This window comes from Artemia sp. Qi Xiang Cuo, chromosome 14, assembly GCF_049724085.1.
Source record: "Artemia sp. Qi Xiang Cuo chromosome 14, ASM4972408v1, whole genome shotgun sequence".
NCBI classification, from domain to species: domain Eukaryota; kingdom Metazoa; phylum Arthropoda; class Branchiopoda; order Anostraca; family Artemiidae; genus Artemia; species Artemia sp. Qi Xiang Cuo.
The window spans coordinates 22,481,746-22,497,851 of NC_142807.1; the positions used below are offsets into that span (position 1 = coordinate 22,481,746).

At 34.1% G+C, this 16,106-nt stretch overlaps 1 protein-coding gene across 4 annotated transcripts in view; it reads right to left on the reverse strand.

Moving 5' to 3' along the window:
- LOC148944269 (2-aminomuconic semialdehyde dehydrogenase-like) overlaps nt 1–16,106 on the reverse strand; it is a 165,082-nt gene that overhangs the window by 131,667 nt on the left and 17,309 nt on the right. For all 4 annotated transcript variants that reach the window (XM_089100555.1, XM_089100556.1, XM_089100558.1 and 1 more), the window contains exons 2-3: nt 13,779–13,982; nt 8,237–8,437 (exon numbers count right to left, since the gene is read on the reverse strand). In XM_089100555.1, the coding sequence (XP_088956681.1) occupies nt 8,237–8,437; nt 13,779–13,966 (389 nt within the window). In that variant the 5' untranslated portion in view covers nt 13,967–13,982. The remainder of the gene's footprint in view (nt 1–8,236; nt 8,438–13,778; nt 13,983–16,106) is intronic.

Consider the following 16,106-nt stretch of genomic DNA (forward strand, 5'->3'; position numbering starts at 1 on the left):
TCAACCCAACTTTTTGGATATCTCTCTCTCACTATGACTCTGTTTGTGTGTCGTATCTGTGTATGTCCCCTTTCAATGTGTGTGTGTCGTCTCTGTGAGTGTGTTGTCTAAAAAAACCAGTCTGGTTGAAAACGTTGAGTGTTCGTACTGCTCACTGTTTAGCACGGTGTATGACCCTGCTTGGCCTACCCACTCGTTTGGACAGGTGTCCCGGCCAGACATGCACATAGCCGGTAGTTTAAAATCGTGTTTAATCACGTTTCTTGAATGATTCACAATGAACTTTGAAAAATCAAGAAAATGTAACTGTGACAAGGTAAACCACAAGCAAACACTACTGAAATATTCCAACTCTTGCATTACAAAGAAAGAAATTCAAAATGAACTTTGAAAAATCAAGAAACTGTAACTGTGACAAGGTAAACCACTACCAAACACTACTGAAATATTCCAACTCTTGCATTTCAACGAAAGAAATTAAAAATGAACTTTGAAAAATCAAGAAAATGTAAATGTGACAAGGTAAAACACAAAAAAACACTACTTAAAAATTCCAACTCTTTCATTTCAACGAAAGATATTCAAAATTAAATTTGAAAAATCAAGAAAATATAACTGTGACAAGGTAAACCACAACCAAACACTACTGAAATATTCCAACTCTTGCATTTCAAAGAAGTAAATTCAAAATGAACTTTTAAAAATCAAGAAAATGTAAATGTGACAAGGTAAACCACAACGAAACACTACTGAAATATTCCAACTCTTGCATTTCAACGAAAGAAATTCAAAATGAACTTTGAAAAATCAAGAAAATGTAACTGTGACAAGGTAAACCATAACCAAACACTACTGAAATATTCCAACTCTTGCATTTCAACGAAAGAAATTCAAAATGAACTTTGAAAAATCAAGAAAATGTAACTGTGACAAGGTAAACCACAACCAAACACTACTGAAATATTCCAACTCTTGCATTTCAACGAAAGAAATTCAAAATGAACTTTGAAAAATCAATAAAATGTAAATGTGACAAGGTAAACCACAACCAAACACTACTGAAATATTCCAACTAATTAAGAAAATATAAATAAATTAATAAAGAAAAATTAAAAAAATAGTAACTGTGTCATTTAAACTGAAGAATTCAAACTCTTTCATTTCATCTAAAGAAATTAAAAATTAACTTTGAAAAATAAAGAAAATGTAACTGTGACAAGGTAAACCACAACCAAACACTACTGAAATATTCCAACTCTTGCATTTCAGCGAAAGAAATTCAAAATGAACTTTGAAAAATCAAGAAAATGTAACAGTGACATGGTAAACCACAACCAACCACTACTTAAATTCACAATGAACTATGAAAAATCAAGAAACTGTAACTTTGACAAGGTAAACCACAACAAAACACTACTGAACTATTCCAACTCTTGCATTTCAGCGGAAGAAATTCAAAATGAACTTTGAAAAATCAAGAAAATGTAACTGTGACAAGGTAAACCACAACCAAACTACTGAAATATTCCAACTCTTGCATTTCAACGAAAAAAATTCAAAATGAACTTTGAAAAATCAAGAAAATGTAACTGTGACAATGTAAACCACAACCAAACACTACTGAACTATTCCAACTCTTTAATTTAAGAGATACAAAGTCAAAATTTAATTTTTAAAAATCAAGAAAATGTAACTGTGACAAGGTAAACCACAACCAAACACTACTGAAATATTCCAACTCTTCCATTTCAACGAAAGAAATTCAAAATGAACTTTGAAAAATCAAGAAAATGTAACTGTGACAAGGTAAACCATAACCAAACACGTCTGAAATATTCCAACTCTTGAATTTCAACTAAAGAAATTCAAAATGAACTTTTAAAAATAAAGAAACTTTAACTGTGACAAGGAAAAAAAAAAACAAACACTAATCAAATAGTCAAACTATTGCAATTCAACGAAAGAAATTCAAAATTAACTTTGAAAAATCAAGAATATGTAATTGTGACAATATAAATCACAACCAAACACTACTGAAATATTCCAACTCTTGCATTTCAACTAAAGAAATTAAAAATGAACTTTGAAAAATCAAGAAAATGTAACTGTTACAATTTAAAACACAACCAAACACTACTTAAATATTCCAACTATTTCATTTCAACTAAAGAAATTCAAAATGAACTTTGAAAAATCAAGAAAATGTAACTGTGACAAGGTAAACCACAATCAAACACTACTGAAATATTCCAACTCTTGCATTTCAACGAAAGAAATTCAAAATGAACTTTGAAAAAATCATGAAAATTAAAATGTTAAACGTTAAACAACAACAAAACACTACTGAAATATACTAACTCTTGAATTTCAAAGAAAGAAATTCAAAATTAACTTTGAAAAATCAAGAAAATATAACTGTGACAAGTTAAACCACAACCAAACGCTACTGAAATATTCCAACTCTTGCATTTCAACGAAAGAAATTCAAAATGAACTTTGAAAAATCAAGAAAATGTAACTGTGACAAGGTAAACCACAACCAAACACTACTGAAATATTCCAACTCTTGCATTTCAAAGAAAGAAATTCAAAATGAACTTTGAAAAATCAAGAAAATGCAACTGTGACAAGGTAAACCACAACCAAACACTACTGAAATATTCCAACTCTTGCATTTCAGCGAAAGAAATTCAAAATGAACTTTGAAAAATCTATAAAATTTAAATCTTAAAAGGTACTCCACAGCATACAAATAATTAAATATTCCAACTCTTGAATTTAAACGAAAGAAATTCAAAATGAACTTTGAAAAATCAAGTAAATGAAACTGTGACAAGGTATACCACATCAAAACACAGCTGAAATATTCCAACTCTTGTATTTCAACGAAAGAAATTCAAAATGAACTTTGAAAAATCAAGAAAATGTAACTGTGACAAGGTAAACCACAACCAAACACTACTGAACTATTCCAACTCTTGCATTTCAGCGAAAGAAATTCAAAATGAACTTTGAAAAATCAAGAAAATGTAACTGTGACAAGGTAAACCACAACCAAACACTACTGAAATATTCCAACTCTTGCAGTTTGTGTGTCGTGTCTGTGCGTGTCTCGTTTCTATGTGTGTGTGTCATCTCTGTGGGTGTGTTGTCTAAAAAACCAGTCTGGTTGAAAATGTGGAGTTTTCGTGCTGCTCACTTTTTTTGCAATGTGTAGGAACCAGCGGGGAATCCCCGCTCGTTTGGAAAGGTGCCAAGGAAAGGCATGCGAATAGCATGTAGTTTAAAAACGTGTTTAATCACGTTTCTTGAATGATTCAAAATGAACTTTGAAAAATCAAGAAAATGTAACTGTGACAGGGTAAACCACAAGCAAACACTACTGAAATATTCCGACTCTTGCATTTCAACGAAAGAAATTCAAAATAAACTTTGAAAAATAAAGAACATGTAACTGTGACAATGTATACCACAACCAAACACAACTGAAATATTCAAACTCTTGCATTTCAACGAAAGAAATTCAAAATGAACTTTGAAAAATCAAGAAAATGTAACTTTGACAAGGTAAACCAGAACCAAACACTACTGAAATATTCCAACTCTTGCATTTCAGCGAAAGAAATTCAAAATGAACTTTGAAAAATCAAGAAAATGTAACTGTGACAAGGTAAACCACAACCAAACACTACGGAAATATTCCAACTCTTGCATTTCAGCGAAAGAAATTCAAAATGAACTTTGAAAAATCAAGAAAATGTAACTGTGACAAGGTAAATGACCACCAAGTAAAGAAAAACCACACGGAATCAGGCAACTGAGTCTCTCAAACCCCTTAAAACACTTTTAAAAGATACAAAAACTACTTATTTAACACAAAAATTTCGTTTTTTATTGACCATCAAGTAAAGAAAAAGCCACACGGAATCCGGCAACTGAGTCTCTCAATCCCCGTAAAGCTCTTTTAAAAGATACAAAAAATAATTATTTAACACAAAAATTTCGTTTTTAATTACCACCAAGTAAAGGAAAACCACGCGGAATCCGGCAACTGAGTCTCTCAATCCCCTTAAAGGTATTTTAAAAGATACAAAAACTACTTATTTAACACAAAATTTTCGTTTTAATGACCATCAAGTAAAGAAAAACCACACGGAATCCGGCAACTGAGTCTCTCAATCCCCGTAAAGCTCCTTTAAAAGATACAAAAACTACTTATTTAACACAAAAATTTCGTTTTTAATGACCACCAAGTAAAGGAAAACCACACGGAATTAGGCAACTGAGTCTCTCAAACCCTGTAAATCTCTTTTAAAAGATACAAACACTACTTATTTAACACATACAAAAACTATTTATTTAACAAAAAAATTTCGTTTTTAATTACCATCAAGTAAAGAAAAACCACACGGACTCCGGCAACTGAGTCTCTCAATCCCCGTAAAGCTCTTTTAAAAGATACACAAACTACTTATTTAACACAAAAATTTCGTTTTTAATGACCACCAAGTAAAGGAAAACCACACGGAATAATGCAACTGAGTCTCTCAAACCCAGTAAAGCTCTTTTAAAAGATACAAAAACTACTTATTTAACACAAAAATTTCGTTTTTAATGACCACCAAGTAAACAAAAACCACACGGAATCCGGCAACTGAGTCACTCAACCCCTTTAAATATCATTCAAAAGATAAACAAACTACTTATATAAGAAACAAAACTTTTGTTATTAATGACCACCAATTAAAGAAAAACCACATGGAATCCGGCAACTGAGTCTCTCAAACCCCGTAAAGCTCTTAAAAGATGCAAAAAATACTTATTTAAGACAAAAAATTTTCTTTTTTAATGACCACCAAGTAAAGAAAATCCACACGGAATCAGGCAACTGAGTCTCTCAAACCCCTTAAAGCTCTTTTAAAAGATACAAAAATTTAAATACTTACCCCCGCCTCCAACAGAAAGTTCAGAAAGACGCAATAGCCATATTTATAGTCGAATGTTTACCCGAATATTTAACAGGTACCATTTTTCCACACCAGCCACAAAACTCAATTCCTCCTAGAATTATTTAAACTAAATAGTTATCCCTGCCTCGCACAGAAAGTTCAGAAAGACACAATAGCCATATTTATAGTGAAGCGTTTCTTAACCGTATGATTACCCAAATATTCAACACTTACCATTTTTCAACACCATCCACAAAACTCAATTCCTCCTAGAACTATTTAAACTAAATACTTACCCCCGCCTCAACGAGAAAGTTCAGAAAGACGCAATAGCCTTATTTATAGTCGAATGTTTACCCGAATATTTAACAAGTACCATTTTTCCACACCAGCCACAAAACTCAATTCCTCCTAGAATTATTTAAACTAAATAGTTATCCCTGCCTCGCACAGAAAGTTCAGAAAGACACAATAGCCTTATTTATAGTGAAGCGTTTCTTATCCGTATGATTACCCAAATATTCGACACGTACCATTTTTCAACACCATCCACAAAACTCAATTCCTCCTAGAATTATTTAAACTAAATACTTACCCCCGCCTCCAACAGAAAGTTCAGAAAGACGCAATAGCCTTATTTATAGTCGAATGTTTACCCGAATATTTAACAAGTACCATTTTTCCACACCAGCCACAAAACTCAATTCCTCCTAGAATTATTTAAACTAAATAGTTATCCCTGCCTCGCACAGAAAGTTCAGAAAGACACAATAGCCTTATTTATAGTGAAGCTTGTCTTAGCCGTATGTTTAACCAAATATTCAACACGTACCATTTTTCAACACCATCCACAAAACTCAATTCCTCCTAGAATTATTTAAACTATATACTTACCCCCGCCTCCAACAGAAAGTTCAGAACGACGCAATATCCATATTTATAGTCGAATGTTTACCCGAATATTTAACAAATACAATTTTTCCACACCAGCCACAAAACTCAATTCCTCCTAGAATTATTTAAACTAAATAGTTATCCCTGCCTCGCACAGAAAGTTCAGAAAGACACAATAGCCTTATTTATAGTGAAGCGTTTCTTAACCGTATGTTAACACAAATAATCAACACTTACCATTTTTCAACACAATCCACAAAACTCAATTCCTTCTAGAACTATTTAAACTAAATACCTACCCCCGCCTCCAACAGAAAGTTCAGAAAGACGCAATAGCCTTATTTATAGTCGAATGTTTAAACGAATATTTAAAAAGTACCATTTTTCCACACCAGCCACAAAACTCAATTCCTACTAGAATTATTTAAACTAAATAGTTACCCCTGCCTCGCACAGAAAGTTCAGAAAGACACAATAGCCTTATTTATAGTGAAGCGTTTCTTAGCCGTATGTTTACCCAAATATTCAACACGTACCATTTTTCAACACCCACCACAACAATCAAGTACTCCTAGAAATATTTAAACTATATACTTACCCCCGCCTCCAACAGAAAGTTCAAAAAGACGCAATAGCCTTATTTATAGTCGAATGTTTACCCGAATATTTAACAAGTACCATTTTTCCACACCAGCCACAAAACTCAATTCCTCCTAGAATTATTTAAACTAAATAGTTATCCCTGCCTCGCACAGAAAGTTCAGAAAGACACAAGAGCCTTATTTATAGTGAAGCGTTTCTGAAAACAGGGAGCCCGATTTACGAAAAAAATACGGGATACCCCCCGTGCACCTGAGTCCCCCTGGTAACTGACCCCGTGTATAACCGACATCCCTCCGTGCAACTGTATCCTCTTTAACTGAAACCTCGTGCACCTCACCCCTCTATGCACCCCCCCCCCCTCATAACACTGTTAAGCCCATTATTTTTAAATTTTAAAAAATTTTAAATATTTAAATAAGTATTAAAAAGAAAAACAAGGAGAGGTAAATCAATGTAAATTAAAAATTTAAATAAATAGTTAATTTTAAATTAAGCTATTGAATACTTTCTAGCAATGTCCCTTGTAAGCGTCTACGCAAATATCTTTTCGCAAATATCTTTTCGCAAAAAAAAATTCGCAAATCTCGTAAACTAAAGAAGTAATTACCCTTTTCAAATGCATGACTCGTTCTATTAATGAAACCCATGAATCCTAATCACCAATCAAGTCATACACATTCCTCTTGGAAAAGAGTGTGATGACCTGTAGGCCGCAAATAAAACAGGATGGAACATAAAGTCGTAGAAATGGAATGCCATCTGAGGGAGCTCTGAATCTCTTTGAAAAGGTGTAGAGCTTCTATAGAAGTATTACCTAGATGCGAGGGGCTACTCACACTCTTTGAAAGGGTGTATACAAGGTCCAGAATAGCACAGAAAGGAATCTCTTTGAAACGGCGTATACAAGGTCCAGAAATACACGGGAAGGAACATAAAGTGGGCAATATGGTAGGTACTACTCTACTGCCGTATAACCTTTACTATAGGCAACGCTACACCGTTGCCTCTGATACTTTAATTACTGTAGGACATAGTTCGTTCTTTGATGTAACTGTTAAATTAAAAACAGCAAGAAGCCTATGGCTTTTTCTTAGTTGCAATAGTAAGGGACGATCCTCAGTATGGCCCTATACCCCAGACAAGTAGCTTTTCAAAAGACGCTTGTATTATCTTAACTTTTAGTTACCATGTGTCGTAGTTTGTTCTTTCCTAGGTTTCCGCTATATCTGATGAAACTTACATAGTCTCCATTTATTATGAACCATATCGATCCTTTATATTATCATTTGCTACAACAATGTTATAGAAAAATGCAGTTTTTCATAAAAAATTGATTCAATTTAAAAAAAAAAAAAAAATTGATTGCAAAAGACACTAGAGGTAGCAATTTCCTTTAAGATGAGCCATTAAACAGCTCTCTATGATTTTCCAGAGCCCAGCTAGCTGAGGAGAAAAAATCGGAAAAAAAGATACCATCGATGCAGAGTATCGTAGTTCAAGCCAATTTTCTTGCTTTTCAACCCAACATATTTTCTTTGTTGTTCAAGCCAACGGATAGTTAGTTTCCTAAATAGGGGAATTGGACAAGACGGTTCTAATAGCGTAGTTCTCTTTTTGATCTGACTAGTTTTAGGAGTTATGGGATATTTTATCTTTTACTATTGGACGTGATCGTCTCTTACTAAGTTGCGAGCTACCGCTGTAACCTGGATACTATACATGGTTCCACCGTCACTTCTATTGCCTTAAACACCCTATGTAAATTTACGTAACTTACGATGTAAACTTACGAATTTAGTGCATGCTGAGCATATTGAGCAAATGCGCGAAAGTTAAGAGCTGCTCTCGGAATATCAACACGCCTTGCCATTGAAATAGGCTTCCCTTGGTCTCTTGACTCTGCTTCAGCCAGCAAGTTCAAGTTTTTGTCAATCAAATCTGCTATCCTCATCAGGACTGCAGCTCTCTGGCTTGTAGGTGTGCCACTCCAACTAAAAAAAACGAAAAACATCAGCACAGAGGGGATAGGGGCAAACAGTACCCCCTTCCCAAAAAAAAACAATGACTTAAGAATACAAAATACACGTATTTCCAACTCATCCCCTCTCAAAGACCATCAGACTAACAACCTATCTCATCACACCAAGTCTGCTTGCAATTACGATCAACAGTGTCATGCTACAATGAACAACTGCCATAATTAACGTAATCAACCAACTCTTGGCCAGCGAAAAACCAATTTAACAGACTTTCTGATCATAAAGAGAGAGAGAAGGATTTATTGAAAAAAACATATAAACAAAAATAAATTGCAACCTCCTCTAAAAAGCAAAGCTTGTCCGTGGGGGAGATAGAAAAAACAAAATACTTAAAAAAAGAACACTTGGACACCGACACAACTAATACCATCACACTAAACAATAAATATGAAATAATATCATATTTCATACTTCCTCCTGGAACATCGTATCAACGAAACATCACAATAAATAAATAAATAAATCAAAACTCATATTCAGCAAAAAACAGTTCTTTAATGGTTTTTCTAAATATGTTAGGGTCTCCACTAATCATAATACCACTATTTAAACTATTCCATTTCCGCGTACCTCTATAAAAAACAGAAAAACATGAACAGGAAGAAATACCTCTAGGTACATAGAAATCCGCACTACCCCCTTTTTTTTTTTTTTTTTTTGAGAAGAAGAACTATTTATTTGATTAAATCAACATAACAAAAAACATATACCCCCAACAGAGAGCAAAGCTCGTAAAATTGGGTATTAATAATATATATAAAAAAAAAAAAAAAAAAAAAAAAAAAAAAAAAAAAAATCCTCATCATAACAAAAGAGAGAAATTGTATCGTGAGAATGAACAGTGGACCTAATGGACAATAAATCACCAAAACAATGAGGCTGAATATCCTGCTGTAGTCCAAAAATAAACCACAATACGTAGAATTCACGAAGGCCTGCAGCCGGCAAAATCTTTAAAGTTGAGTAAACTTCCCGAACAGACTTACGTGGAGATATACCGGCTAAAATTCTTACTGCATGATTTTGTAGAACTCTTATTGATTTTAGGATAGAAGAAAAAGTAGAGAGCCAAATACTCGAACAATAAAGTATATACGGGTGTATTCAAGAAAAATAAAGATGGCGAAGGACAGATTTGGGAAACAATGTTGGAGTTTCTTCATTATACCTAGATTTCTTGCCAGAATTTGCTAGTTAAAGTTACATGTTGCTTAAAAGATAGAGTTTCATCTATTACAATCCCAAGGTATTTAGAAAACGCAGTCCATTCTATAACGCCATTGGACATATCTAATTCCTTGATCCATGGGTGAAAGTTTGGTGATCGCGAGAAAATAATAGTATGGCTAAGCTAGACTTAGCCATGTTGATCCTTAGTTTATTTGCCCTCAGCCATGCTATACTTCTATTAACTGATTCCTTCATGGAAATCTGCAGCAGCTCCACTGTGTTAACTGTGATAATGGCTGTTGTGTCATCAGCAAAAACTGAAACTGTTTGATTAGTCGGGTTTCCCGTTAGTTCATTTATTCTATAGCAAAAATTTTTTAGAAAATTTTGTTGATTATTAATAAATATCAAGAATAATATAGGGCCAAGAACTGATCCTTGTGGAACACCTATTTCAATACGTTTTTTCCTGAAGAAGAATCATTTAGTTGCACATATTAATAACGATTACTTAAAAAACTTCTTAAAAAATTTAATGATTTCCCCTCCAACCATCATGAGCCACAGTGTCGAAAGCTTTCATCAGATCTAAAAATACAGCACCTATTTTAAAACCTTAATCTAACACATTATTAATAATAGGTGTCAAACAAATTATCGCCTGTTTCGTATCCTTTTTCTACGGAATCCAAATTGTGTCTCTACCAGTAACTTATGATCCTCCAAAAAACTCATCCTTTTAATACTAAAACCCTTCTCTAAAACACGGGAAACGATGGGTAAAACAGATATCGGTTTATAGTTTTCTGGGTCATTTTGAACACCACCCTTATGAATTGGGGTTACATGGGCAACTTTAAAACCATATGGGAATTTTCCTTGACGAAAACACTCATTAATTAATCCATATTAGACTTCAGATATAACAGGAAAAATACGTTTAAGTGTTTTTAAAGTAATATGATCACTACCAGCTGAATTACTACGCAACCCATAAATATTCTTTTTTTATTTTATCAACCTGTTTCAAGTCTAAGGTGAAGACATGCATCAACCGGGTCCTTCAGTAAGGAATTGAACCTCGGATCGCCACTATCAGGTACAACTGACATAGCTAGATTCAGACCAATATTCGAAAAATAACTGAAATTCATTACATATATCATTTTCAAAATTCAAAGTCTCTCCCATTGTATCCATCAGGGAAATTATCTGTTTTTAATCCAATCGTTTCTTTTACTAGCTTTAATGGTTTCTTAGGGCATCCTTCGACCCTTGAACTTTTCTCTAAACGTTTCCTTTCTTCATTTTTTAAAATTGTGTTCAACCTATTTCGAAAAATTTTATATAATTTTTTATTTTCTTGTGTCAAGTAAATTATTTGAGCTCTAAACAATTTATCTCTTACATTTATTTGCTTCAAAATCACAGGACTAATCCAAGGTTTTTCACTTAAGTGTTTTCTATTAAACGGTTTCAATGTGACTACTTGACATCAGCCCGCTACCCCCCACTCAACAATATTTTCACATTAGTAACAAATTTTTAATTATTAACTCACAAATAAATATCATCATTAACCCAAACATTTCAAATTCATCAGTACCAACTTTTCCATATCTGTTTGATTAATCCAAGCGAAAAAGAAAAGATAGTTAATCAATAAGTAAACTAAACACATTCATAGGATGACTTTGCTCAGCAACTTGGACAAACAGCCCTCACAAATCGGTCATAGCTCATAGCAGTGGTCATAGCATTGCACAGAGTCAAGTAATCTGAGGAGCAGAAGGCAGGGACTTCAATTCACAAAAATGCACGGGAGAAGGGTCAGAATCTACTTTTCAAAATCTAGGGGAGGGTGTTTTTTGGAATTTTTAAATTAAAATACCAAAAAAACGGTATTTTCCAATTAACATACACAACAAGGATATTTTTCAAAATCTATAGGGGGGGGGGGGTGCAAAATAAATTTAGGGGGAAATTCCCTCCCCAGTATGGAAAATCAAATAAAAGCTCCACATCAAATAAACCAAAAAATTACTGGTTTTCTTTTTACACTTCAGAGACGAATCAACTGCTGACGGAACATGTTGGATCCTGTTTTATAAATTATAGTGTTCTGCCAATATAAAATTTTTCACGAGAGCAAGGTATTTTGTCCATGCCAATTTATTTTGGTAGGACACTTTTTCCAGTATTTAGTAAAGACCCTACGACCAGTTGAGGTTTAAAACCCATTTTTAATCATAAGAACTGCAGAAAATAGATCAAAAAGGATTTTCGTCAACGACAACCATGCAGATAATAGATTGACTATTATATGTCATTGCTTCAAAAACCAAATGTCTTTAAAAGACTGCAGCATGAAAAGACATCAAAAATGCATTTTTTTTATAAAGTGATTCTATTTTAATTTTTTTTTAATTAAAAAAGACACTAGAACTTTTAATTTCCGTTGGAATGAGCTCTCTCACGACATTCTAGGACCAAAGGGTCGATACGATCGCCCCTGGAGAAAAAACAACAACAAATAATCAAGCATCCGTGATCTTTCTTCTGGCAAAAAATATAAAATTCCACATTTTTCCACATAGGAGCTTAAAACCTATATAGCAAGGTTATCTGACACGCCGAATTTGATGGTGTGATTTTCATTAAGAATCTATGACTTTAGGAGGTGTTTTCCCCTTTTTTCGAAAATAAGGCAAATTTTCTCAGGTTCGTAACTTTTATGGGTAAGCCTAAGCTTGAGGAAACTTATATATTTAAAATAAGCATAAAAATCTGATTCTTTTGATGTATCTATTGGTATCAAAATTCCATTTTTTAGAGTTTCGGTTTCTATTGAGACAGGTCGCTCTTACATTACAGTTCGTTACCACGAACTGTTTGATTAACGAGCAATAATTGTACATACATTCGTTTATATGTAAATTTTTTCTCGCAAACGGCCCTCAAAATCTCTTCTGAAACTGGCATACTACCATTTCCGATGAAAAAAATTACCTAGATGGATTACGACTACTGTAAAATTCGTTTCCCCCTTCCAGTCCCTTTAATATTTGTCATAAGTAGTCTGCTGATTGGTATCAGAGATCTCTGAAGGCTGAAAGCCTTGATTGTAAGTAAGCGTTTCAAAACAGAATTGGTTAGTGGACAATCAGTTAATTCTGAGGTTTTAGAGAAAGACATTCCCCTTTGGTGGTTATGAAGTGAGTCTCGGGTTCTTACTTGCTTCACACTAGATGCTACGTTTTGCGGCAGAAAAATTACAACAGTAATTTATATACCAGGGGACTGAGCTTTGCTCAGTGAATATTGTTCGTTTAAGAAGATTGTTTGGGAGAATTCGTTAAGGGCCTTAATTAATTTTGGAAAAATACTTCTCACATATATGACGTTACAAAAACCCAGACGTCCAATAGCCAAATGGTTTTTCTTTCTATAGCGAATAAATAAAATGAAAATAAAGTTATTTTGCAAAAGAGATTAAAAAGCTGTAGTTCTTCTCACCGAGCGAAGATCGATCCCATAGCTAATTTCGTCAAAATCAGGGGGGGGGGGGCAAATTTGGAGCAAATTTTCCCAAATCGAGTAAAAATAACAGTGAAAAACGAAAAACCAACCATATAGTACCATAAAAGGCAAAGATATGCTAAAGAAAACTGACGAGTTTTTCTTGAGGTTGGAAGTATGCAAGGCTTATCTTATTTATGACAATATTTTTGAGTAGAATAAATTTCAGCTGGAGTGGGGGGGGGGGGAAAACTGGGATCTGGAGGGGGCCATTTACATTCTGTCCAATAGCAAATCACGCGCCTGTGTTTAATGCTAATTTGAGGAGTCAACGTACTTTGACCATATCACCAAATTTAAAGTTTATTCGTATTGTCAAGTATAACTATATTATAAGACTTTTGAACTGTTATTATTATAATTAACATTTAATGGGGGCTACGGGGTTTGAACCTCCCCTGCGAAATTTTTTTCTGGCTCATCAAAACATAACAAAATGCATATAAACAAATTGTTGATGTGTTTTTAAAAGTTTTTACTGCAAATCTCCCCCCCCCCTGAACAAAAATCCTGGATGCGTCCTTGAGAATGAGTATAACCTTACCATGAGAAAGCCTCTTTGGCTGAATTAACCGCCTTCAATACATCTTCAGGGGAACTGTCTGGAACTCTGGCCCATATTTTGCCAGACGAGGGCTCAAAAGAATTCAGCCAGGATCCCGAAGCACTTGGAACGAAACTTCCACCGATGAAATTCTTTACTTCAATTTCAACTTTGTTGAGAGGTGGCATGTTAAGCTATCTACGCCTAAAAATAAATAGTTCAGTTTAGAGAACTGTACAATTACATAGAGTATTAAGGACACGACTCTGAGCGGGTGGGCGCCCCCAAATATTGTCCTAAATTCCTCTCCCATTTTAGCACTTGTTCACGGATGCCTACCGTCTCCAATCACTTTCCAAATAGTATCTATTCATTGCCCCAGCTCAGTCCAGGAATCTGAGCAAATTTCGACTTTTCCCAACTTTTTCAAGTTTTTTAAAGTACAAATATAATTTGTACTTTACTGGAAATTTTTTCTTTAATGTTTTCATTTTTATAACTTTGATAAATCAAAAATTAATTAACATTTTAAGGAATAAATATCAGCATATGTATATTAAACTGACAAGGCACATTTTTTTCAGTAAATGCATTTGATTTTTTTTCAGTAAACTACAAATTATACTCTAGCTTTTAGAAAACTCGGCGATTATTGAAGTCTCTTCAATGAACAGCAAGATTATATGTAAATTCTTCTTTGTTCATTTCGTCTAATTTGGGATTATAACGACGCCAATACTTTGGTTTTTCATCACCTGCTAGAGATATAACTGAATTGTATTGCATTGGGAAACCGAAGTGGCACCGTAATTTTCCATTTTTGTTGATCATACTCCTTACACGGATTACGAATCATTCACTTTAAGACTTCTCTTAGTAAAGAATCGTCGGCATGTGGAATTTCAGCCAAAATAAGATCATCAATTCGAAAAGATACGAATTCGATCACGAGCACTCGTCCAATAGCAAATGCATATGCGATAGTCTCCATTTTTGAAATTCAATCGTATACACGTATGCTGCCACCTTTCCAAAATATATGGGCTTATTTGTAAGATTTACGTAGTCTACGGCATCTTTGTAGGTATGCACTGGTTTTTGTGCCACACATTGTTGGCACCGAAGATTGCAACGACGCTGTTCTTCTAACCTAATTTTTATTTCTTCTTCACTCTCGTTGACATGATCTGATGCTCGCTGTTGGATGTCTTCTATCAGCATAAATCTTTCTTCTTCACTTTCATTTTTGACATGTGGTTCTTGGTGTAGCATGTCTTCTAACGGCAAGTGTCTTTGTTCTTCACTTTCGTTTTTGAAACTTTCTGATTCTCACTGTCGCTTGTCTTCTAACCGCAAGTGTCTTTGTTCTTCACTTTCAATTTTGATACGTTCTGACTCTCGGTGTCGCATGTTTCCTAACCGCATTCTTATTTCTACTTCATTTTGGATCTTCATTGTTTCAGACAATTTTTCATTGCTCTTTGCTTTAGCTGCTCGAAATGGTCTTGGTTGTCCAAGTTGTTCATTTTCAGCCATTGGGAATTTATGTTTATTGGGTCGTCCGGTTGGTCTTGTTATGTTTTATGGTTCAAAAATTTTCTTCGGTCACAGGTTTGATAAAATTCGTTAAGAGCCTTAATTTTGGAAATACATTTTCATTTAAATGACGCAGGGCAGGATCTACGAGGGCTAGAGGGGACAAGCCGGCAAAACAAATTTAGATTGAAATAATAATGGGGCAAAATTGTAATATTTACAGCATTGATGGTGTGGCAGGGGGCAGCAAAGTCTACATTTGCCTCACCCCCTGAGAAAAAACCCAACCCTGAATCCGAAATGACATCACATTTTTCATCAGTATTGCATTGACGTCATGCACGGATATAAAAGTTTTCCTACATGTACTGTCATTAAAGACGTCTTTTGTCCATGCACCTGAACGATCAAACCTGATAAGACCAAAAGAACGACCCAAGGAACGTAAATTCACAATGGGTGCAAATGAGTTGGCGTAACAATGGGTTACGCCCAGATGACCACTGGCTTGGAAAAAAGGAAGGAGGCCTTGCAATTTATATAAATAAGAAAATTCCTGATTTTCAGATAGAGTTACCTGTACTTGATGATTATGATGAGATTCTTTGGGTAATTGCAACATAATAGTATAAAACTTGCTGATGTCTAGAATAATTATTCAGTTTTTACATGAATAGACTAAACAACCCATATAAGTTAAGATTTTCCTTAAAACCCTAAACTCCTCATTTTCCTTATAACTATAAAGTTCTGCTTAAAACCCTTGAAATATTCATTCAGTTTCTTAATCTG